This window comes from Galleria mellonella, unplaced genomic scaffold (assembly GCF_026898425.1).
Source record: "Galleria mellonella isolate WM207_F2 unplaced genomic scaffold, CSIRO_AGI_GalMel_v1 utg143, whole genome shotgun sequence".
Lineage (NCBI taxonomy): Eukaryota > Metazoa > Arthropoda > Insecta > Lepidoptera > Pyralidae > Galleria > Galleria mellonella.
In genome coordinates, this window is record NW_026441997.1 from 314835 (window position 1) to 339284 (window position 24450).

At 30.1% G+C, this 24450-nt stretch overlaps 1 protein-coding gene across 3 annotated transcripts in view; it reads left to right on the forward strand.

Moving 5' to 3' along the window:
* Nucleotides 1-24450, forward strand: part of LOC113517047 (neural-cadherin-like) — a 181048-nt gene that overhangs the window by 88975 nt on the left and 67623 nt on the right. For all 3 annotated transcript variants that reach the window (XM_031908002.2, XM_031908003.2, XM_031908004.2), the window contains exon 2: nt 666-809. In XM_031908002.2, the coding sequence (XP_031763862.1) occupies nt 666-809 (144 nt within the window). The remainder of the gene's footprint in view (nt 1-665; nt 810-24450) is intronic.

Consider the following 24450-nt stretch of genomic DNA (forward strand, 5'->3'; position numbering starts at 1 on the left):
TGATAAATCGTTCATCAAAGGAATCTGTATAGATTAATCGTGACGTGTGTAAGCTTCGTAAACATCGAGCTGAGAAAGTTATTCTGTTTGATACGGCCTGTAGAATGTCTTGATCCATAAACTCATGTCTAGGTTAAATTATACTTAAAGTTACCATTGAGAGAAATCGTGACGTCTCTCGATGGTCAGTTAATCTTTTGATTATAACATTGCAATATATTGAATAAAATAGTTATAAATTATAACTATAATCAGACAGACTTTGTGCTATCTGAGAGAGCAATATACTCATATACAGGGGATGAATGTGAGTATATTGCTAGTACAGCTAAAGACGTAAGGAAAAAGTCTTATGGTACTTGGTTCCTTTCTCTGCTCCACAGAAGCTTTAATAATTATATCGCGTATAATATATAATAGGCCGTAAAAATAGATATATGAGTATATAGTTTTGTATAGTGGATGAATTGTTTTTCAACCGACTTAAAAAAGAAGAAGATTCTCAATTTGATTGTTTTTTTTTATATTTGTTACCTCATAGTTCCGTCAGATATAAACCGATTTGGATTTTTTTTAAGGATATGCAGATTGGTCTTACAGGAATTTTACCAAAATAGATTCAGTTGTTTTTAAATCAAAATAACTGTTTTGTTTTTTTATTTCAGTGACTAAGTTCATACGGATCGGCATAGCAGATAAGAATGACAACCCGCCGTACTTCGACAAGGAGCTGTACGAGGCTGAAGTCGACGAAAATGAAGACATTCAGCACACGGTCCTCACGGTCACCGCCAAAGACCACGACGAATGTAAGTACATAGCTTTTAAGTAACTCTTATCTACGTATAGATAGCATGGAAATTTTTCTCAAAAAGGCATAAAAATAAAAAAAAATGCGTACATAACATAACATAACGTTTCTCAATTTCAAATGAAAGTATTTATTACTATTTCATTTTAAAATTATAGTATATAAACGGATATTTAGAGAAATAAATTAGGTTATAGAGATGTCAAAATTATTTCATTCTGGATTTGGCCAATACGAAGAAAAATCAAGATCATCATTATCAACCTACTGCAATCCTCTGCAGGACATAAACCTCTCCCAAAGTGTGTTATGGATCATACAAAGTGTATGATCCCGTGCTTTATGCTTCTAGTTGTTCCCAACTTTACCACATTATGCCTGCTCAAACACGATGTCCACTCCAGAAAACCTTTACCATTTCAGTATACTAATGATTATTATTGGACGTATCAACAACACTAGTTCTTTGACATATATATTATTTTGAATCCGATCTCTCAAAGAATAGAAAGAAAACGAAAAAAACATGTCAATTTAAAATACTGTCTACAAATAAAATTGATTCATGAGACAGCGGTAGGTTCGTCCCTGTCAATTTGGCTTAGAATTTTCTGAACAAAATATGAGCAAGTCAAATATTACGTTCAATACATCATCATCAATAGACTACACCATTTAATATTGCAGTCATAAGGAAATTTATTCTAATCTACTGAATTGGAAAAAGAAACATACGATAATATAATTTTAATGGGTATGACAGATACAATCTGAAAGTGAATCGATATATAAGGGAAAGTTCTAGATTAATCTAGGATGATTAGAGAGATTGTGGCAATCTGATGGGAGAGGCGAGTCTCCGAAAACGGCGTGAAATGAGTGAGGTATAAAAGCAGATAAAGCAAGAGATTAGGTAAGGATAACAAAAACATACACTTTCTAGCATTCGGTTCTTTCTGCATACCCTGCAAGGTTGTTATGAAAATAGGTATATGTGACAGCTTAAAATGCGGATAAGAATCGGTAGTATAACTTTATATAAACTGACTCGATTTTTTTATTTAGAGACGTCAACGTAAATCTTGACTCAGATAACACGATAACCTTATCTTTCTAGCGTACGAGTATATAATCTAGAAGAGATAACATTAATGTCTAGTTGCATTTATCCGCTGGGGTAACTTTTGTCCTCCAGAGATTCGACTTACATTTTTAGATCTGGATTTTCTGGTATTTTCTTCACTGAAAATTCTAATTATTATATTAATTGTTAAATATTATAATAATTGAAATTTTCTGAAATAAGTGTGTAATAAAATAAATGGCAAAGTTATAGTTATTTCCTTCGCTTTGGGTTTATTATGATAGTGGAAACGGTAACTGAGTCAAAACATGTGAATTTATTTGTACATTATCTTATACTCGATCTTATAGATATTGTAGGATGTTTGTGTAACCATTTATTTTCAGATATGGCTTTATGACAATCTAACGGTCCAGAGTCGTGTTTTTATAAGTTAATTGATATTCTAGTTTAGTAATTTAGTGAGATAGATTAGAGAATTAACTATCAGAACATTCAAAAATATAAAAAAATACTCAATTGTTTTTAAACATTAATATATAATACCGAAACTGACATACTTTGAATATGGAATAAACGCTCTTAAATTCCTTAAGGAAGTCGAGTAAAACTGAATATGATTATCAACTCTGTCAATCTATGTAATATTGTAGTTTGTAAATGTTGTACATTTGGGAATACTGAATTTTGCTAGTTCCACTGGTATGTAACTGTATTGATTACTTCATCTAACGCAGTGTTTTTCAAAGTGTGGATCGCGACCCCTTGGGCCCCGAGCCATTACAAAAAGGTAGCGGAAGGTCGCGAAGCAGTGAAAAATCAACAGTTCCATAAATACATCAAACAACCAATATCACATAATGAAGTATCTATAACAGACATAGATTACATGTCTGTTTTAGATACTTTATTATGTATTATTTATTTTATTTTATCGATATCTAACTGTGAATATAAATACAACTCTACGAATTTCATAATTTTACTATAATAAAATTCATACACCTTCGAAACCGTGGAGGGTAGGGGGTCGCAAGATATTTTTACATACTAAGGGGGTCACAAGATATTTTTACATAATAAGGCGCTCCGTCATGAAAAAGATTAAAAAACCCTGATCTAACGTACAAAACTCAGAAGTAGATACACAAATATTTCTTTAAACTGTTTAAAGTTATCATCTTGATATAGATTTTACAAGGACATTTAGAAACCTTGAAAACTGGACTCAAACAGTGATAAACTAAGGAAAACAACTTGAATTATAGCCACTAACGGTTGTTCCTTTAAGTTGTTGTCTAAACGGTAATTAATAACTCAGTCTAGCTTCTTTGAAATGATACGTTGAAAATATTTATTTATTTAGGATCACCAATTGTTACATTTATACATTTATGTTTACAATATAACATTTAGTTTGTAGCCTGAATGTACATTTACTTATACTCGTAAGTGAACGCAGCATGCAATAATAAAAGAGGTTAAAATATATTTTTAAAAATTTAAGATTTGGAATATAGAAAAACCCTAAGAGTTATATGCAAATGAAATCTTAGTAAGTATGGCAATGTGCAAAACAAAATAAAACTTATAATTTTTTTATCAAATGTTTCCTAATTTAATATAACTTTTCAACGACTTCAAAAAGGAAGAGAGTCTAAATTCGTAAGTGTTTTTGTGCGTAAATTACGTGATATTTTTGCCAATTACGAACTACTTTTAACAATTCTTTTTCTAGCAATAGAATTAAATTCGTATTAGGTACTTATTAATTTTGACATAATTGAAGTCTTAGTTAGCCGTACATATTCTTTAGTAATTTGATTGTTACCAGTTACCGCGTTGACTGTGAATTAAATTTATTTTTTACTATGAATTTTACAGACCGAGTACAGAAACATCATTGTAGTATATATAATACAACAATTAAGAACAGAGAGTTGTTGGTTTACATGCAAAATTAGCGAGCTGGTAGCAAGTGATAAAGTAAGCTGATTAATTTTAGCTTATTTGTATGTACACCGTTTTATGACTGTTTAGGTTGGATGGTTTTGTGTAGTATTTATTTTAGGCTTATCTCGTTTGGGGCGTATAAATACACCCATTCAAGAGAATATTGCGTGTTTATATTGGCGAAATTGATTTAGGATTTGTTTTCAATATAATATTGAAAACAGTGTAGATTGGAAATAATTTTGCCTTTGTTTAAATTTTTTGTCTCTTTAACATTAAACCAGAGTTATCTACTATTAAGGATAGTAGCGAAGGGTTTGGTATTTAATTTTCTCTAACGACCTCCTTTTGATGACAAAAACCTCAAGGTATTTACATTAGAATAAAATGTATCATAGTTTCGATCCAGTTTAACAAGACATCGTAAAAAGAGAATTCGGAAATTATTCTGATATACCCTGCACCGTCTCCACCATCTACGTGTGGTGACGAAATTAACTATACAATGTCACAACTCCTTTTTATATCTGGAATTTGTTGAAAGTGACTAAGAGAACTCAATATAATATACTAATGCAATAAAATTAAAACCTAATCCAAACCACCTACCGTGCATGATAATTGTAGACTAATATCCTCTTCTTATAAGAAGAAATCCATGCTTATAAGTGAGATATTAAATAGTCGTCATGGTAACTATGGCACAATACACTAATATAAGATAAATAAATTGGAATAAAATCTCATACTTACGAAGCCGCCTTGCCAGTGAAGAAATAATAATACTGCATGCCTATATAAGGTTATAGATTACGTTTACATCCCACTTAATAGGAGGATATTAAGTGGGACGTAATGGGTTGTTATGTTGATCATTATTATTATTGATATACCCTCGCATAATCCATAATTATCATAGGCTATGCTTCGCATAGACATTCGAATGATACGATAATTTTATCATCGTCACGATCTAGATAGTAGCATGACAATAATTGGAAGAAAATTATTATGCAAAACTTAGCGTTCTGAGCAATGAGTGGATTTTGTTTTACTGGATATTATACTTGAAAAGTCTGTCAAATATTAAGATATAAGAAAATTCTTTCAAATATTAAGATATAATTTCGTAATCCTAACCAATCTTAATTAATATTAAAAATATAAAGTGTGTTTATTTTTTACCTCTTGGCACTTTAATGTATCAACCAATCGCCATGAAATCCCCCATATATATAATATTTTATATAGAATAGGATATAAGTTACTTTTTACCCCGGCCAATCAATATGTGACGATCACGCATACAAAGTCTCGTGTAAAAAATAGGAATATTATAAATGCGAAAGTGAGTTTGTTTGTTATCTCTTAAAGCATTCACAGCTCAACCAAATGCCATTGAATTTGTTCACGTAGAATATAAATAAAAAAACATTGCCCACTTTTTATCTTAATCACACAAATGAGATTGCAGGCACAGCTAGTGACAAATAATAGACAAAAACCATTATTATATAGTAATTTATAAGTGTAGTCACAGATCAGGTTCTATTTCTATATAGTCATCCAATAAACCTAAGTAACAAACCTATAACACTAATAAAGGTCACTAATGGATCAACTGCTTTTGAAATTTCACTAACAAAGCAACGTATAGATAGATAGGTTCAGTCTAAAACTAGTCAAATAGATTAAACAGTAATCTGTGCAAACGTCAAAACAACATTTTACATCAAACACTATACACCTCATACTCGTAAGTACTTGAAAATATTGAGGGCTCTACTGCGGAGAGGATTGGTGATATCGACTAAAGTTCCGCATGATTAATTCACAAGGAAAGACGTCTCGATATACAGAGATATTCCATTCCCACAACGCCACATATGATTAAGTCGGTTTATAGCCCAGTAGAGGGTTTTGAAATATTTTAAAGTTCATATGAAACCAGATTATTTCCAACCGACTTTAATAAAGTTAAATTGTTTTTTTTTAGTATACACAGGAGTAATGTGTGGCAAGTTTCATAATCGGTTTGCGAGTAAAATATCAATTTTCCATGTTCGTATGGAGTATAACTTTAAGGAATATATCATTGTTTAAAAAATAATCATCAGAATAGAATAACTTAGTACAATGTTATGTGTGATAGCGTCAATCACAGATGAATATTTAATAGAAGAGCAAACGATGTAAAATTGATTGTACCCTATAAATTAATAAAAATAAAATCAAAATTGGGCTACTCTTTAGAAAGTTGATTATAAAAAATACAGGTATTAACTTAAGGACCTCCATTCATTTGTCAGTAAAAAATATTTACATAGCCTATAATTGTCAGTTTTCAAGCCACAAATTGTCACAATTGTGTAATACCCGGTTTCCTAAAAAGGTTTAAAGTAAATTAATTACTTTGCCGTCCTTTCGTTTGGGTAATTCCTTATTTCCCCTCTTAATAAACACGCTTATATTTATTATTGGGCAGCTACGTTGTTTGTAGCGAAATTTTTATTTTATATAGTTACTAAATGTCAGCATAAATATGGAAAATACAATTTTATTTAACCATACAAACTATATGTAACTTTATTCGTATGACCGAAATACGAAGCTAATGTCCTTCTTCATGCCAAACAGTACTTGTATGCGAAATTTAGTAATGCTTGGTTGAACTATTAAGATGCCAAAAGGTATCAAAGAACCAAACGAACTCAGTTTAACTGCTATATTACTTACGAGCTTTTGCCCACAACTTCATAATAATACCAGTATGCATGGATTTTGCGAGTCTGTTACCATTTGCAGATGGTACATCAAGATAACTCTGAAAAACGCATTCAAATTGCTACAGTAGTACGTGATGTCGAAACAAATATACAAACAGACTGATAGACGAAAATTCCAAATGTTTAAATAATAAATAAATTTATAAATTATTTTATTGGCTTCTATTAGTCTTATTAAGATCTTCCCCCTCATATATAATTTTCTACAATATCTCTGCAAGTTTATTAATTACAATGTTATTATTTAAGTAAGATTAATAGGAATTTTATAAATTTACTCATATAAGTAAAGATTATAAGTAAAAATATCTTTTATTTTTAAGTATCGGATTTTCATTCAAAATATTAATTCATCGATAAATAAATGACGAGATCTTAATTTTTTTTTTTTTTTATTTACACACATTCAAACGTTTTTTGTGTCATTCTTTCTTATGTTTTGTAGTGTCTCGTTGTTCATCGACGTATGTGAAACTAAATCGCGTATTTACCTAAAAGTAGAATTTGTTTGGCAAAAAGTAATTATTTATCCGTAAAAAAAATTATAGCTTCATATCACAAGATTAATATGAAATCAATTCTATTCAAACTTGGAGAGGTAATCGTAAAATTTGCTCATTCAAATTAATTGAAAATCTTCTTTTGGAAGTGGCTTAAAAAGGAACAAAAATAGTATATAAAATATCGAAACAGAATAACTTTAACGTATTTATGTGTCACAAAGAGACTTGTTAAATACTCGAGCAACAGAGCACTGATTTTCAGTACTGCCGGGGATTATGTGCGAGATGACGTGTACTTATTAATTAACCGACTTCTATAAACGAAGACGTTCTAAATTTTGTTGTATTTTTTTTACGTTTGTTACCTCAGAACTCCATCATTTAAGGAAAAAAAAAAGAATTTTTAAGGTTTCAAGGTATAGATTCAGTAAACTTTTTTTATTTCAAAATATACTTATTATTATATTAAGAATATACTTTTAAATTGGTTCCGTTGGATTTTCGTTAAAATCTGTTTAGTAGTTTGATTTTCAAATCAGAATGGTTATTACACTCTGTTTATTTATGGAAAATAATCTACTTGTGAATTTTTTATTGTTCAATCCAATAAAAAATAAAAATCTTTGTTTGTTTTTTTTTTTTTTATATATATAATTGAATTGTAGAACTGAATACTTATTCTATTATTAATTAATTTATCTTACAACCATAACTTTACAAAAGAATGTTACATATTATAAGCAAGCTTTACAACTTGGGTTCTTGAGTTAAACTATATCAACATAATACGTAAGTTTTTATATAGAAAAGGTGGCAAACAAAGGTACAGCCGTACGTACGTACGTAGATTATAAATATTTTCAAATATAAATGAAAAATGTTCAAGTATTTCAAGTATCGCGTTTCTTAGTTTCAAATATCCGGTTTATAGCGAAACAAATAATATTATTAAGAAAATATTTGTTGCCCCATTATTTACTTCTTACGTAGAAAAATAAAAGAGTTGAATTACAGAGAACGAGAAGTCCTTTATATCTGATACCTTTACCTAAGCCATCCGTTTTATCCTGTTTTATCCTAAGGAATCCATAAAGAAATATCGTGAATTTTCGTTATGTTATATATCATATAGGCACATTAAAAATTTTTGCATGTTCAAATATATTGAGTATAATTTATTCCTGTGAAATGTGTATAAGTAACTAAAATCATGTTAAGAGGTTTACTTTCGTAAAAAAAATTATAGTTTGTTTCAATACAAAAAATAATTGCCAAAGAAACTCACTGAATGAAATTGAAACAAATTGAAATATCCAATCAATTAATCGATTTTAATTTAATTATTTTTTTTAACTTAACATCTAGCAGATTGTCTTATACTTGAGTTATTAGTAGGATTGCATTTTTTTAAAGTTCTTTCATATAAAAGATCTACAAACAAATATAAAGAAAAAAGGAATTTCTTTTTTAATATTTTGAAATTGTTTTTATAGCTTGATAATCAAAAAGAACTTATTTAGAATGTTAAATGAGATTTTTCTTTTAAATATATGTATACTTATATTATTAATATATTTTGCATCTTAGATTTACATATGAATCTATGTTAAAATCCCATTTACTTTCATATCAATTAATATATTAATATAAAGAAAAGAGATATAGAGTACAATATTAAAGTTAGACACTTCTTTTAGTGAATTACATGGATTGTGATTGATAAAATTTCCATTGCAACTTTGAATACAATTTACATAAGAAGGTATTTCACCCAATGGCATTCAATAAAAATATTCACTAAAAGCTGTTGACAAAGCATTTTATTTTTTGTTCACATTCTTTGTTCTCGGAGCTTTGTCCATTTTCTTTTAAGTTGAGTGATTGTTGGTGTTGTGATTATTTACTAAAATAACAGAATATTTATTTATAAACTGCCATCGCTAGATTAAACGTACCGGTTTTTTATTTTAATAATTTTATCTTGAAATTTAATACGTGCGACTGGGGGTTTGGGTTCGATACCCGTATAATGGATACCATACCAGCCGTTAACTGTCCACTGCTGAACATAGGCCTCCCACATAAGAAGGGGTTTTCCAGTAGTTTCTATACTTGGTAAGTAGGTTGGCATCCACAATTAGGCTTTGGTGATTTCTTTTAAGAGGGACGCTTCTGTCCATCTCTCGACTATTAAATTCCCTTAATCGCCTCTTACGACACTCACGGAAAAGAAATGAATGGCTCATTCTATCCTGAGACCACAAGACGAGATTAAAAGATATCCCTGTTTCTTACAGAATAATTTTTGCTTTCGTTGCATAGATATAATGCTAAAAAAAATATTTCATATAAATATTGTGGAAACCTTGATATTTGCGTACGTATAGTGAATGCTACATTCATATAGTGAATAAAATGAGATAAAATATGATTCTTCATAGAATTCCTGTTAAATTCTAATACGTTTTTAATATAAGTGGTAATATTGCTGATATTGTTACGTGCGGGAGTAATAAAATGTCGACGCGTGAATATAGAAGTGTCTTTATTCACCAAATTCCAATAAGAGAATGTTCAAAATTAATAGTCCAAAACGTAGTAGAGATCTTCACAATTTGTATTAATTCGCAATGGTTAAACCTGAATGAATAATAAATAGTTTTAATGTACTCAGTGCTTGTTTGCCACCGTTATAATACTAGCGTTATATAACGCCATTTAGTTTGGAACTAAGTAGTTTTGACTATTGTACTGGACAAGTGATAACCATACTATTTTTTTTTTTTGTAAATATATACTTCAAAATAAACATAAACTAATAAAAATTTTTTATGTGCTGGGATAGACTATTAAGGGTTAAAAATTTGGTAGCCGATTAACGGCTACGTAATTATTTTTTTGTATTATTTCGGTAATCGCTGTCGCTTGTAACCCAAGACTATGACAGGCCAACATTCGGCCGCACGCATCTTGATTTTTATATCTGCTGAAGCGCTCCAGAATGTTTCTAACGGTTATTGAAAGATCCTTGAACTTTCTACACAATTCAATCGTATACTATATGTACAAGTTATTACACATGCTTACATATACATGAAAATCACGGCTGTTACACCTTACTAAAAATATCTGAATTTTCATCAATTTCCCTTTGTGTTACTCTTGACATTTTTAAACGAGATAGCACTTCTACTTTTTTAAAAAAATATTTAGGAAAAGCTTTTAAATTAAATATTTATTGAAGTCTATAAAGGCTTAAGTTGCGGCAGCATTGTTTTTGAATATCAATTAGAATAGAGCATTATCTTCTCCAAGTATGACGTGAATAATATATTTAATATATAGTTAATAATTAATATAATAGAAATTAAGTAAATTATCTTGAGACTAATTAGTTCAACTAAATACTGAATAAAGAATTTTGTTGTTTATATCAAACCGAGTATAATACACGTGTCTATCACATTAACCACCAATTCGATACCTTGTGCTCAAATATCTTTATTGCCTTCGTTATAGTTCAAAGTAAATTTTACTCGAAACTTGAGAGATTGTTTTCGAACTCTCGCGGCAACGCCTTTTGACGCATATGAGAATTTTTGATATACGTACACGTTAACATATTGAGTGTATATATGGTTACGTGTAGATTTCCTAACGCTTAACGTTTGATCGATGGTATTTCACAGTTGCTGCGATACATTATTTTGGAGAGTTAACTCGACACCGCTTACACTTTACCGTTGAAGCGCGACCTTATTAAACTCAGCCTTTCCGTTACCTTTTCATAATGATATTACAGTCGCAAATTCTGGCAGAGTTGCTAATATAATTGAGTTAAGGCACGTAATAGGTGCGTACTTTAAATTACGCTTGCTTTAGCAATCTGGTGGATGTAAGAATATACAGGCGACTCGAGCTGATTTCCTACAGTTGGCGCTGCCAACTATTTTATTCGCACCGTAGAAAACATTTCTCGTTTTCTACAAGGCAACGAAATTGAAAGTATAATAAAATTTTCTCTTACTACATCGTAAATCTTTTAGGGTCGTTGATGTTCTGTCGTTTGTTTTCACCGTACTCCACTTCGTAATGAAATTGATCAAGACTAAGATTTTTCGGACCACAGGTAAAATATTTTATATAAAACTTCGCTCTGTTATTGGCATCTAATTCTAAGTATAATGAACGTTGAATTTAATTACAGTAGAGGATATATATAATAATATATCTAATAATGTATTCACATTATGCTGTTTAAATAATATACTTACTATTTTCCTAACGTCGTCTTGATATTAAGTACGCTTTGTATATTCCATTAATTTATAATTGAAACTCGGAAATATATTTAGTTACTTCTGATTTAATTGAAGAGAAAGCAAACAAAATCTTGTTAGCCAAAAGTTATAAATTCAGTTCGACTTTGTAATAAAGGAACAAATGTTCTTACTTGTACACACGACACATGCCTCACACCATACAATGAATACGTCTTTAATTTCCTGTTTAATTGAATGTTATTCGATCTGTTCCATCCGGCAATTAAATTTCCTGCTTAGGAGGGTTGATGATTATTATTACATTATGTAGAATGTTTTGATTAACTTGAAAACAATCAATCCATAAAAAGCATGCGTATCTTTTGTAACGGTGAAGGGTTTTCTTCGGTCCAATTCTCTTTTCTATTACATCACATAATAACAAAGTTCACCCTATTTATAACATAACTCGCAACAGAAATATCTTTTGTTGTCGGTTATACTAATTTTCCATTCTCTATGTTAAGTAGCAATGAATATTTATAGAACAGTTGCCAAAAATTCTATTTGTTTTTGAAATAACGATGTAAAATTAAAATTACCAATGTTGTATATTTAGTACCTATGGATTAAATCTTTAGAATTTTGTTATATGCAGTATTCCCCAGTTAATCAGTATAATGACTGATTCACCTCTTAATGAGGTTTATTTTGAATGTTAATTATGACTAATTTCAGGATATTCGTATTTTCATCAATTTTTAGTTTCTGTTTATTTTTGATTGTTAAATTATGTATACAAGCTTGTTGTAGTTATTTTCTATCAATATTAATTTCTCCATAATACTAAAGGGGTTGTGGCTGTGGCCCCTTAACAGAGGTTATTATAGTGACCTATTTAGGAGCCCAGTTCTAAAACCACAATTACGGTACCCTTTTAAACTATATTATTAATATTAGTAAACTTAAGAAACTACAGCTTCTTTTACGAATAAATCTCATGTCATTAATGAAATAATAAAAATTGCAGAGTAAAAGAGATCATGTCACAGTGCATGGTAATACACAGGAGAAAAACATAAAAATATTGTTTTTTTTTTCATATAATGTTGAGATTGCCAACAGTATTCTTTACGTACATATATACTTCAACATCTGCTTTCGTAATATACGAGTATACATTATTTTCGACAGTTTTAGACTCCGCAAGTATTTTTGAACTACTAGTGACACGTATCTAATACGTATAGTGTAAAATGAAGATCGATGTTGATAGGATCATGATCTCACCCATAATGTTGATATAACTAACTTTCTGAACTAGCATCACAAAACTAATTTGCATTGAGAAACTAGTTTCATGCATGCATCAGGCTTTGTATTATAAATAACGAGATCCTACTATGATTGTTTCGTCCTAGTTACAAAAGTCTTGATTACGACGTAATCACGTAACTATTGAAACGCGAGCGTGACTTAGGGGCAAACATATGAATTTATTTCCGGCAGCGTTCTCATTAACGAAAAAGAGGGTAAACAGATGTTGTGTTTGCCTTTAAATTATAATTCCATTACGCCAGTTGGGTACGCTTTGACTCTTGCAACTGCGGTCGAAATATCATCGCGTTCGCATAAATAAATAATCATGGCATACATATTAAATTTAAATAAAGCGTCAAAAATATGAAAAAAAAAAAAATAAATAATGGCCTACATCAATATTCTTTTCGACTGCAAGAAATTAACAGTAATTTATACAATAAGACCGTTGCGAGTAGGTACTCATGACTGCATAGTGCATAGTATTATTTTATAGTTAAGTTTGTCTAGCCGTCTACAACAGATGTCCTCGCGACGCGACAAGACGTCCCGATCCAATCTTACTTTTAAACAGCCTCCATTTTTCCCTAAGAAAATTAAGCGAAAGAATTGAAATATATCCACGACCGCACTGCTGCACTGACAAATTAGAATTTTATCTTTCACTGCTACACTATTGTAATCGTACTTTTTGTTTACGTTTCGAGATGAAATACAACCTCTATTTTGTGTTTACGGTTCGTCCAATGGGATATACTTTTTTAACGAGTCTAATTGCATTATAAACAATTCCCAAGAATGCAACTATGTGTGTACTAATTTGTAGCACTTTTATGCAAATCTTCGAGATATACTAAAAAAATCTTTAATTATCAAATCACTTTTTTCTACTACAAATCTAACTAATAAGCAGAAATAAGATGTACGAATCGGAACCTACAGGTTTGCTCGTATGAAGAAGAATAAAAAATGTTAATATTTTACATTAATATAAAGAATGTAAAATTGGGTAATAAATATATTGTATATTTAAGTACTGAACATTTTTACGAAATTTCACATATATAATATTAGTAGGATATAATTTCACTTAACCAGTACCTTTCTTTTCAGAAGTGGCAATGTATGTAAGGTGCCATAAGTGGTGCATATTTGTATTATTGTGGTGTGGTATTTATTATATTGTTGTTCATATCTGTAAACATAGGAAACAATCCTAATTAATCCCAGTGATGAAGGTATACTCGCCTCCCTACCACATTTGACTCTAATATGCTCGGCGACATATGGGCATATCAAATATTACATTCACCGCAACGACAGAAGTAGATAAATGTCTTTAACTTACTCATTAGGGATTGTCGTCGTGAGATTTTTTTTTTCTAAGCATAAGTAATCCGAAACCATCAGATTATTTATGAGCTTGTTTACTATTTGTTCTGGTTTAATAAAATAGGAGTATTACTTTCTATCACTTCAAAGAGACTTCAAAGTGAGAAGAAAGGTTCTTGAGTGGCGATCCCGTTCTGGCAAACGCAGGTTAGGACGGCTTTCTACTACGAGTAGATTGCAAGAGTTAGTGAATATTTGCAATGCATGGGAACGGGAACTAATATAATGATTATGATGATGACTTCAAAGAGTATTTTAAGAAGAAAACAATTTTAAGCTAGTCTTCAACTTATTTACTTTGAGGACGATAAATTTATTTACTGTTTCCGCTCTGTTTCATAATGTATATAAAATATAGAACAAAACATTAGAGATATTGTCATTTTCTATTAGTTATCTTGCATTTAATCGTCTGAGTAATTAATCACAAGAACAATTCAAGCTTTATCTGCGTGAACTTGTTAAACTGGTACCTAACTTGTTCTCTTTAAGTTAGTTCGCCGAATATGGTTGCCATTCACCACATTGTTTGAGACCAACGTAATTTCAACTTTCCTACGACCATCATTGTTTACATACCTACTTTATTGTTATTTGAATATACACGTTATCTATTGTCATACTTTATTTTTAAAATGAGTTGGATTACATTTACCTTTATCGTGATCATCATTTCAGCCTGATTGACAGAGTAAACATAGGCCGCCCCTATATTTCACAATTTTACTACGTTTAATCTTTTTTTCCGCGATTTGGAATAGCGATAAGCGACCCACCTGATTGAAAGTGGTAACCGTAATCTATAAACAGGAACAGCATCATGAACATCACTGAGACCCTCATAAATTGCTATTTTTGAAGAGTAATGTATTATGCCTCTTTACTTTGTAATTTCCCTGCATATTCCACCCTCCAACCAATCTCTCCAAGCCATATCAGCAACTCTACTCGAGTGCAAGAGCAGTGTTATCTATCCAGAAAATGTTTGTACAAAGTCTTCCTCCAATAGCAGCTTCCCTAACTTTCATTTGCTGTATTTTTATGGTAGGAAATTGAAAACGCACAATACGTAAAGCAATATTTAAATATTGAAAGATTGAAGTCCATTGTCCGAGTAACAGATGCCCATCAAATAATTGGATAATAACTGCTCCCAGGAGTAACAATGTGGCGCCCCATTTAACAAGGGGTCTGGCCGTAAGTGCCAGCTTCTAGATCGAAACAGAGGCTACGGGATCGTAACACCACGGTCATTAAGCTAACGAATGAAGATTACTTTCACAGCACAATTGATCACCGATCATTTGTATTAAACCAATGATCTTTAGCAGGATTTACACGCCCGTTTCAAAAGATCAATGAAATCATTTTATTTCTTTGACATTTTAACTTTCATTGATATTAACAACTTAAAATATTGTTGAATTATGAAAATATTATCTTTGGAATAATATTTATAAAAAAGGCCTTTATTTTAATAAAATCTAATAGTCTATAATCTATTCAATATAATTATATTGTGATATTAATTAAAAAATAAAATATCTCTCGCAAAACTATCCTCCGTTTACGAAGGACTTAAAACGAAGCATTAATTTTAATATACTAATAATTTTATACTCGTATCAATATACTGAAACAGTTTCGTAGATAAATGAATGAATTCTTGAAATTCTTTAAAGATTAAATCAGAAGTACTGTATTAAATTGTTTCTTCAACCTTGTAGCTATTCGACTGATCTCTTTAAAGCATTACCTTCTTAATGTTACTTTATTTTGGGCACAATTTAAATAGATCCTTTCATGATTCAATTCTCTGTCAGGTCTAATTTTCCTGGTAATTTACATTAAGCAGCCATGTCTTTATATATATTATAATATTTGTAAAAACTCTTTAATTTGTTTTGAAACTTAAATATTTCAAATGCACCTTTCAGCCACTCTTTGGTTACATGAAATCTCTTCCTTTTTACGAGAAATCCACCTACATATATAATTTTATGTATGATTCAAATTAATAATTTATTTCCATGTCTTTTCTTAATAATGTAATATTTTCTAAAGTGCCATTATTTGTTATTATTGTATGTTAGAAATAATGAACCGATAAGGCAGGTAGAAAAAAATTTTTAGTATTTCTTATTTTTTTATACACATATTCATATATTGCACTAGTTGTTTTTGTGATTTATAGCCTGATATCGAGGAGAAAAACGACCCATAAAGTTTGCTTCAGAACTAAATAAATTTAAAATTCTTTCGTCACAAAGTTCTATAGAATTCAGTACTTACATCGCTTATTAACACCGATAATAATGAATTCATGATAAAATGAATACTCTTATTAAGATGTGATGTATTTTGAATAACGTTATCAAGGGCAGTATAACGAGAAGAAGATGAAGTTTTCAATTAGGGATTACGAGAATGCCCACACAAACATAACAGACCCACTAAAAATATTCTTAGTTATTTTACACTTATATCCCATTATTTCTCACAATTATTGAATAAAAAATATTTTTATGTTCAGCAAAATTTTTTTCTAATCCTAATTATAAATAAAATTTCAGAGAAAATATAAAAATCTGTAATTTTTCTTGAATAGCCGAAAAAATCCTTTAATTTCTACAAAAGCAAACCTTTATCAGAAAAATATTTTTTTCTTTGTTTATAACGTAAGAGAAACCAAATTTTACATGCAGAAGCCAGACCCAAAAATCGCGTTGACCATTGTAATTAACTTGATTGGTTTTTTTTATTAAGATATACTTTAGAAATCGAGGCAACCACCAACATGTGTTAACTAATTAGTTGATTATATAATTTTCTTTTAGTTGAAAATGTAATTATAATCCTGTCTGTATTATTAGTTTACGCTAACGAGATACAAGTAAACAATTATAAGTGAGAATGAAGTCAGTTTAGATGGCTTATCATGACGAATTTATTAGAAATTAACCACGATTTTTCCAGGGCAGATTACTTGGAGAGTAACTTGACAGAGTATATTGAAAGCAATTAGGCTGCTTGTCTTCATTGCTAACAATTATTTCCACTGAAGATAGAATAATATATGTGCGTGTCATGTTAATGAACAAACAAGTTTTCGTCCTGGTAAACAGGGGGCTCCCATGGGCAAAAACTAGTGAACTAATAAAAAATACATACTTTATCTCGCAGCTGGGAATTGCACTATGAATAAATGTATAACCCAAGATTGCGCAGTTATTGATGGCTACCTCGACGCTCCATAACTTCTATTATTACGGGCTACATTAATTACTAAGAACTTCCCGATATGAAGGCCTTACGTACCTACCTTTCTTAATTAATATATTACATTTGTTTAGCAGCATGTGTATTCTACACGCGAGCTTTGTTAATTAATGAGATATAAAGCGTTACTCATGATATTTTGATGCATCATCATATTTGTACTTAATGATTTTAGTTATTTGTATAACATACGTTGTAATTATTAATAATGTTACAAATATGAAAGTGTGTTTCATTTTCGTTTGTTTATAATTTCTTACCTCTTTAACTACTCAACTACTTGTCGTGATATGTTCTTCCATGTAGTATTTAGGATAGAACAGTACTTCTGTGTTCCAAATACATAGGCTATTTTTTATCTCGAACCTTTAGGCAAAGTTGCGATTAATAACTTGTAATTTATGTAAACATATTATAATAATTATTTTAGTATTTACCAAATAATTACATTAACTATTTAGTAAATACTCGGTCTGTATTATAAGAAACCAGACAACATGTTTAGGCATATTCGAAATCTGAAAACGAAGCTAAATTAGAAAAAATCTTTTTCTAAACTAGCCTCGAGCAAAATTGGACAAGTATTTATTTGGATAAGACTTGTAAAGCTGTGTGTCTTACCTCTGGCGGACTTATGGAGATACGTAACGTATAGGTATATTTTTTGTGGTCAACATTAAATATACATGATTTGTAGGGTTCTGTAAGGTTATAGAACTGGCTTTAAGAAAGCAGTTTATATTTTTGAAGTATTATGAGAGATAGAAGATAGAATTTTAAATAAATAACAATAATCTACCTATTACTCCATATACATATATATTCTAAGACTTAGAAATATTGATCATACTTAAACATTATAAGGACAGATTGTGTCTAGTTATAATAAAATTTGTAGTTGGTCTTCTAAATTTATTTTATCAATAACCTAATATTAGCTCATCACTTTTTCTAATAAATGTTTAATTTGACATGATGATATTAAGTTTGATACGACGATAGCATAATTCAAAGAGAATCATTTTAGAATAATAAATGTTGAAGATTAAAAAGACTTTATTTCAGACTCTTTTCAACTAAATGAAAATAACATATTATTCTACGAACATATACCTACTCAGAAATAAATTTTAAACTGATTTACTTAATGCAATGACTTTATACTGAACTAGTGGTATTTATTTACCTTTAAGTTAACATATTTCTTAAAAATACAATATGATTATTATATTTATTATATTAATATCATCTGAAGGGCATTTCTACATTCCACGAAACTCCATACAATGCAAAATTTAAGCTACACCATATGATTCGTTTTAGGAATGCACAAATTCAAACTAAATCATAGAAATGGAAAGTACAATAGGACACTATACTTGAAGTAAAATTTTTAACAAGTTTATGATTTTCTCATAGTATAGCTGAAGTACCTAACTCCAGTTGTCAATCCGTCTGCCAAACGTGGCAACTACTGGCAAAACCTCCTACGGGGGAGGCTTATGTTCAGCAGTGGACAGTTAAGGGTTGATGTGATGATGATGATAGCTGAAGTTATTTATTGTTCATATTTAATCTGTCATTGAAATCTACGCCTAATTATGTATTTATATTTGCCTAATTCCCTTAACTTTGCCTAATATTACCTTGCTATTTACAATTGAGTTTGTAATTTATTTCTGTCTATTCAATGTTAAATATATTCTATTTACTTGTGAAAACTTCGCAAATTTTTATGTACATTAAGTTTTTATATGTAAGTGTAGCAATAAATTGTTTGTTACCTAAATAAAATAAAATCAAACAACACATCAGTGTACACACATCATTTTTAATTTAATAACAGATTTTAGCCGTATTCAGAAATAAAAAAAGCCAACGAATTCAAATAGGCATTATAAACCAAAGATTTGCATTATAACATGAACACTTCGTGCAATGAATTCTGTTTATGAAGATACATTAGTAACTACTGTTAATTGATGCTGTCTTCATCTTTAACTCTCAGTAAGACGACCGCTACATGCTGTCTAACGCTTGCGTCTTAATGTAAAACAAGACCGCGACTATCAGCTGAATAAATTAAGGAAACTCCACAAAATGCTTTATAAATTGCTCCATGCCTCAGTCCACTTATGTGTTCAAATCGTCGCTCACGCGTTAAAAGCTGTATAAAATAATTGAATGTGCCCATTTGTCTGTTTCATTCCTCTAAAAGGCTACCAAAAAGAAGCAATCTGTATTATGCGTTGTGGATTTTCTGCTATAAATATTACAAGGCTGTAAAAGATATTTACGTAAAAACATCTTCAACATCAGGTACTTATGTGGTATGTCATTTAAAAATATCTTGGTCCTTGTTGATGTCCTTGGTCTATTTCTGCTTCCGTTAGAGAAACATCAGTTTTTTTTTAATAGGTAAATAAAAATAATTTCGCAGTATATCTGGGATTCTAATTATTTAATTATAATTCCCACAAATATGCTTTACTACCGTGAACATATTTGGGTCAATTGGAGTTCGAGAGAGAGAGCACTCGTCTAGAGTTCTCCATTAATTGCGTCCACTACGGGCCAGGCTGACCCGTAGTGTCACGCTGAGTGATTGTCCCGCTAATTCGCCATGACGTAGGCGATCAGTCCGTCTACGCCACTCCACCCTCTGTCCCCCACGCGGTCTTTACCCCTACCAGCTCGTAGCTTTACCTACCAGTTCTGAGCAAATATTAGAACATTATCCGGACCGGTCGGTTCGTCTGCGGCTTGACGACCACTTAAATGTTTACGTAGCCACGCTAGCAGTATACTGTTAGATCCCTCGTTATATTGACGTTAAATTCCAGCTGTGGTCCTTTGAGGAATATTATAGGAACGTATAAAACTAACATACACCAGTTGTAAAACCCGAACATTTTCAGCTATATCACGCAACAAAATGTTAGTATCGAAACATTAGTGTAATTATTGACGTAGGTTTAATGAATTTTAACTTAAAAATATATTTCTATTGAAAATTAATAATATTGTTGTATAGATTTAGTTCATTTAAATAGGTACTAAAAATAGATTAGGACTGGTCCATGATAAAATACTTATATTTCAAATTAAAAAAGTTAACAATTGGATCTGTATAGAAATTATAATAATATACATTGTTATTAAAGTAGATTATTATAAGACTGGGTTCTTATAATTGTTTGTATGAAATAAATAATTTTGTAAAAACAAGACAAACAATTCATTTTATAAATTCCTCTAAGATTCTTAAGAGATACAGTAAATACTCTAGATAAAATATAGCCTAACTATCGCAATTCTTGGAACTTTTAACTGCTCTAATAACATTAATCATATACAAAACAGAAGAAAACGCTAGTAAGAAAGAAACAAGTTGGAGACAAAATTATTTTTTTTATTATTTCGGATATTACTGTTTATGATTTATACGTTTATGTTTTGTAATACGAGTACTTTTAAAATTAATATACTTTGTTCGTATTTGTTAGCTGCAATATAAATGATAATAACCAAATAAATTTTTTTGACTGGTCACATCTCTCGAAGTATTAACAGTTGATGAGTAAGAAAGGCATGGGATTTTATACTTAAACCAATGCGAATATAGAATATAGACCTATATTAGAATATATTCTCTTATATTCTCTTATATTCATAAAAGACGAGTTACAGTAATTCAGAAAATACACTTACCAATTGTTCGTTGTTACCAATCGTAGATCGTTCCACATTCTACATTATTACAAAAAAAAAATATATTTTTAGTATACATCTATAAGTATATCAATTTGATGTTATGACGTCCTATTTCATTTCTATTATTTATATATAATATGTTATATGATATAGTACTACAGAGGTAAATAAATTATTTGAACATTCGTATACATATCATGTTTTTTTTTTCATTAAATTGAAAATGAAATAATTCGTTATGCCTTTTCCACGAATGCGTTTAATTAAAACATCTATCTTTATCGTATCAGCTAGCAATGGTAATATATTGCATCGAAACCAAAAAGTCAAGTAATGTTTATTGTACAGTGACACCGTGTGTATTTAATGTGTGTAGATACAGTGTGTACACAAGATAAATTCTTACTTTATGAGTGTATTTGTTAATCTCTGCAGCGCAATACATAGGTACATTCGTTTACCAGTTGTTCACAAAGTTACACCTTGTATTTTATATTCTACTAGGTCGATATTAATAGGTCTGGATACTTAGAAATTTGAATTTTACACTTGGAATTTGAATTTAGAAATATAGATGTCGGTTTCTGCGTGAACAAATATAACGGAATTTCTTATAAGTTACTTGAATAAAGCTCAACTGCGGGTATATATAGCCTTAGGCAGAACTTACTTATTTAGATAGTTATCTAAAGAAACAGGTAACTCCTGCCCAATTATTTTTATATAGCTACCTAGTTAAACAGTTTTATGAAACTAATAATTTAATTTTGTATTTAATAAAATAACAAAATATGTTATTTCTATGCTTAGGTTCGTTTCCCGCGTTAGGTAAGTGCCCGGGAATAAAACTTTAATGTATACCCGACGACACTTGATAAATTACATTATGATTTTGTTGTCGAGCCCGCTGAACATTGTCGTAACTTAATTTTCAACTTATATTCGTGTTAAGTGAAGAAGTTTCAACGTAGATTTCTTTTGTAGCATTAATGGAAGTGTAGCTTTTTGGTAATTCCGTACTGAACTCACTAACGAGTTTCAATTCGCATAAGGAATTATTGGGTCGAACTCAGTCGCACTTGCTCCGGAAAGGATTCTTCCTATTGAGCTGTCTTAAGTCGAAAACTTTTTTTATCTCCTATATTTTCTAGTTTATTGCCGCTTCTGGAAAGCTTATTCAGACGTTCTTCAATTGGTCTTTTAATAGACACTGAATAGATTTCTAAAGCCTTCGAAGTTATTCAGTATGTCCTTGTGATGTATCTACTTCTATATAATAGGTAATATTAAAAATGTTTAGTAGTCATATGTAATACGTCTATGTGGAAAAAGTATATCAAAGAAAATAATATTGGATTTTAATAAATGTATACACTTATCCTGATAATAATATGATTATATTTAATATTAGCATTAATGTTAAACCATAGCGTCATTGGTCACAAACTAAGCAAATCTTATTTTAAATACATTGGCACGTGAGCCCCATCTTAGACCACATCGTCGCTTTCCAACAGGTTGAGATTGTGATCAATCGTGGGACCCTTCAGTAGTAAAAAATATTTTTTTACTACTGAATAAAAAAAAACAACTTTTTTTTTGTAAATACATACATATTTTACATACTCATATCAATACAAACAGATATACTGTTGAATATAAATTTATGTATTATGCGGGTATCGAATCTCTCTGTCTCGTAAAGTGCGACAGTATCTTGCCGCTACACTACCAAGGTCATTATATTAAGCATAAATTTCCCTGCAATTCAAACGATATTCAATATTAATGAGAACAACCGATTAAACTTAATAACTTTCATAAAGAAAATATTTCCAAATTGCAATTAAAGTTTGTTATCTTGAATAATCTATAAAGAAGTTAATTAAGATTCTTATAAAATTGCAATTTGAACATTGTAATTGAAAATCCTTTTAAACGTGTTGAAGATGTTCATTGAGACGCCCTATAAAGAGAAGTGGAACGAAATACTGCTTCGGCTATAAGTATTCAGCTATAGGTCTATAGAGCTACAGGACTAGCTAGGGAGCTACATCTTACCATCTTGAAGAATGTACAATTATTGTAGAATGGAAATTGAAAAGAGTTCAATGACATTATTATTTTATTTAACGCTTTCTTATACTATACTTTTAAAAATAGGAATACATGATAATTAGAAATTACATACGTCAAGGTAGAACTAAGTAATAATAAAGAAATAAATGAATATACAGAATTTTAATAAAGAAAAATTACTTATAAATCATGTCCATTTCAAAAAGAATTATATATAACTTACTAAACTAGGTGTTATCTTGCGGAAATCCATATCACTGGTCAAAAGAGGATCAAAATCGGTTCAATATTGGCGAAGACATCGTGAAATATGCACACAAAAAGTTTCGAGTTGAGAACTTCCTTTATTTGAAATGAACAAAAAAAGAAATCGTGCGTTCGAGGTGAGGGTCTTTTTATTTGAAATCAGTGTTGTGATATGCTATATTGTGATTTTGTTGAATATCATATAATTATAGACGACTAGATACTGGCATGACATATGTACATCAATTTTCGCTGGACCGGGATTTTGTGTGAGATCAAGAGACTACAAACAATTTTGTATATTTATGATGTCATAAATCAGTGAATGGCCCAATCAAAGTAGATTAACAACTAATGATATCATTTACAAAAAGATGAATTATACAAAACGCATTTTGGAAATCAGATGAGCCGAAGTATAGCGTACCTAGTTAAGTTGGAAATAATACAAAAGATTGTACTACACTAGTTCGTTACTAAGCTAGTACTAAAATATTTATAATGTAAAACGTGTAAAATGCTCTGATGGACGGCGAGATTATGCATTAAAATTGGATTGAATATATTTTAATTTAAAAAATGCGTGCGTCAAATCTAAAAATGAGCATACGAAAAGCAAAAAATTATTTTACAAAAACAAAATACTACATTCGTGACAAAATTAATATAAGACTAATAGAGAATTAAATCCTATTACAAAAATAATTATCAAACACTGTTCTTAATTGATGCAGATATCCGTAACTAACATGCAAATGTACAAACGAATGAAGAATCCTCTTCTTTTTAAAGTTGGTTATAATATATTTAAAAGCAAAATACTACGAATAAATTGTAAATAAAAAAATGTAATATTATACGTAGAAAAAGTAATTTTCGACTGTTTGTCCCCGTAAGATACACAAACAGCATTGTTATCATTCCTCATACTCCTTTCATTAAATCTCGTTTGACCTACTTTTCGTGTAGCGCAATATTGAATAAAACGGGACAACTGAATTATGTATTAAATTTATATGAG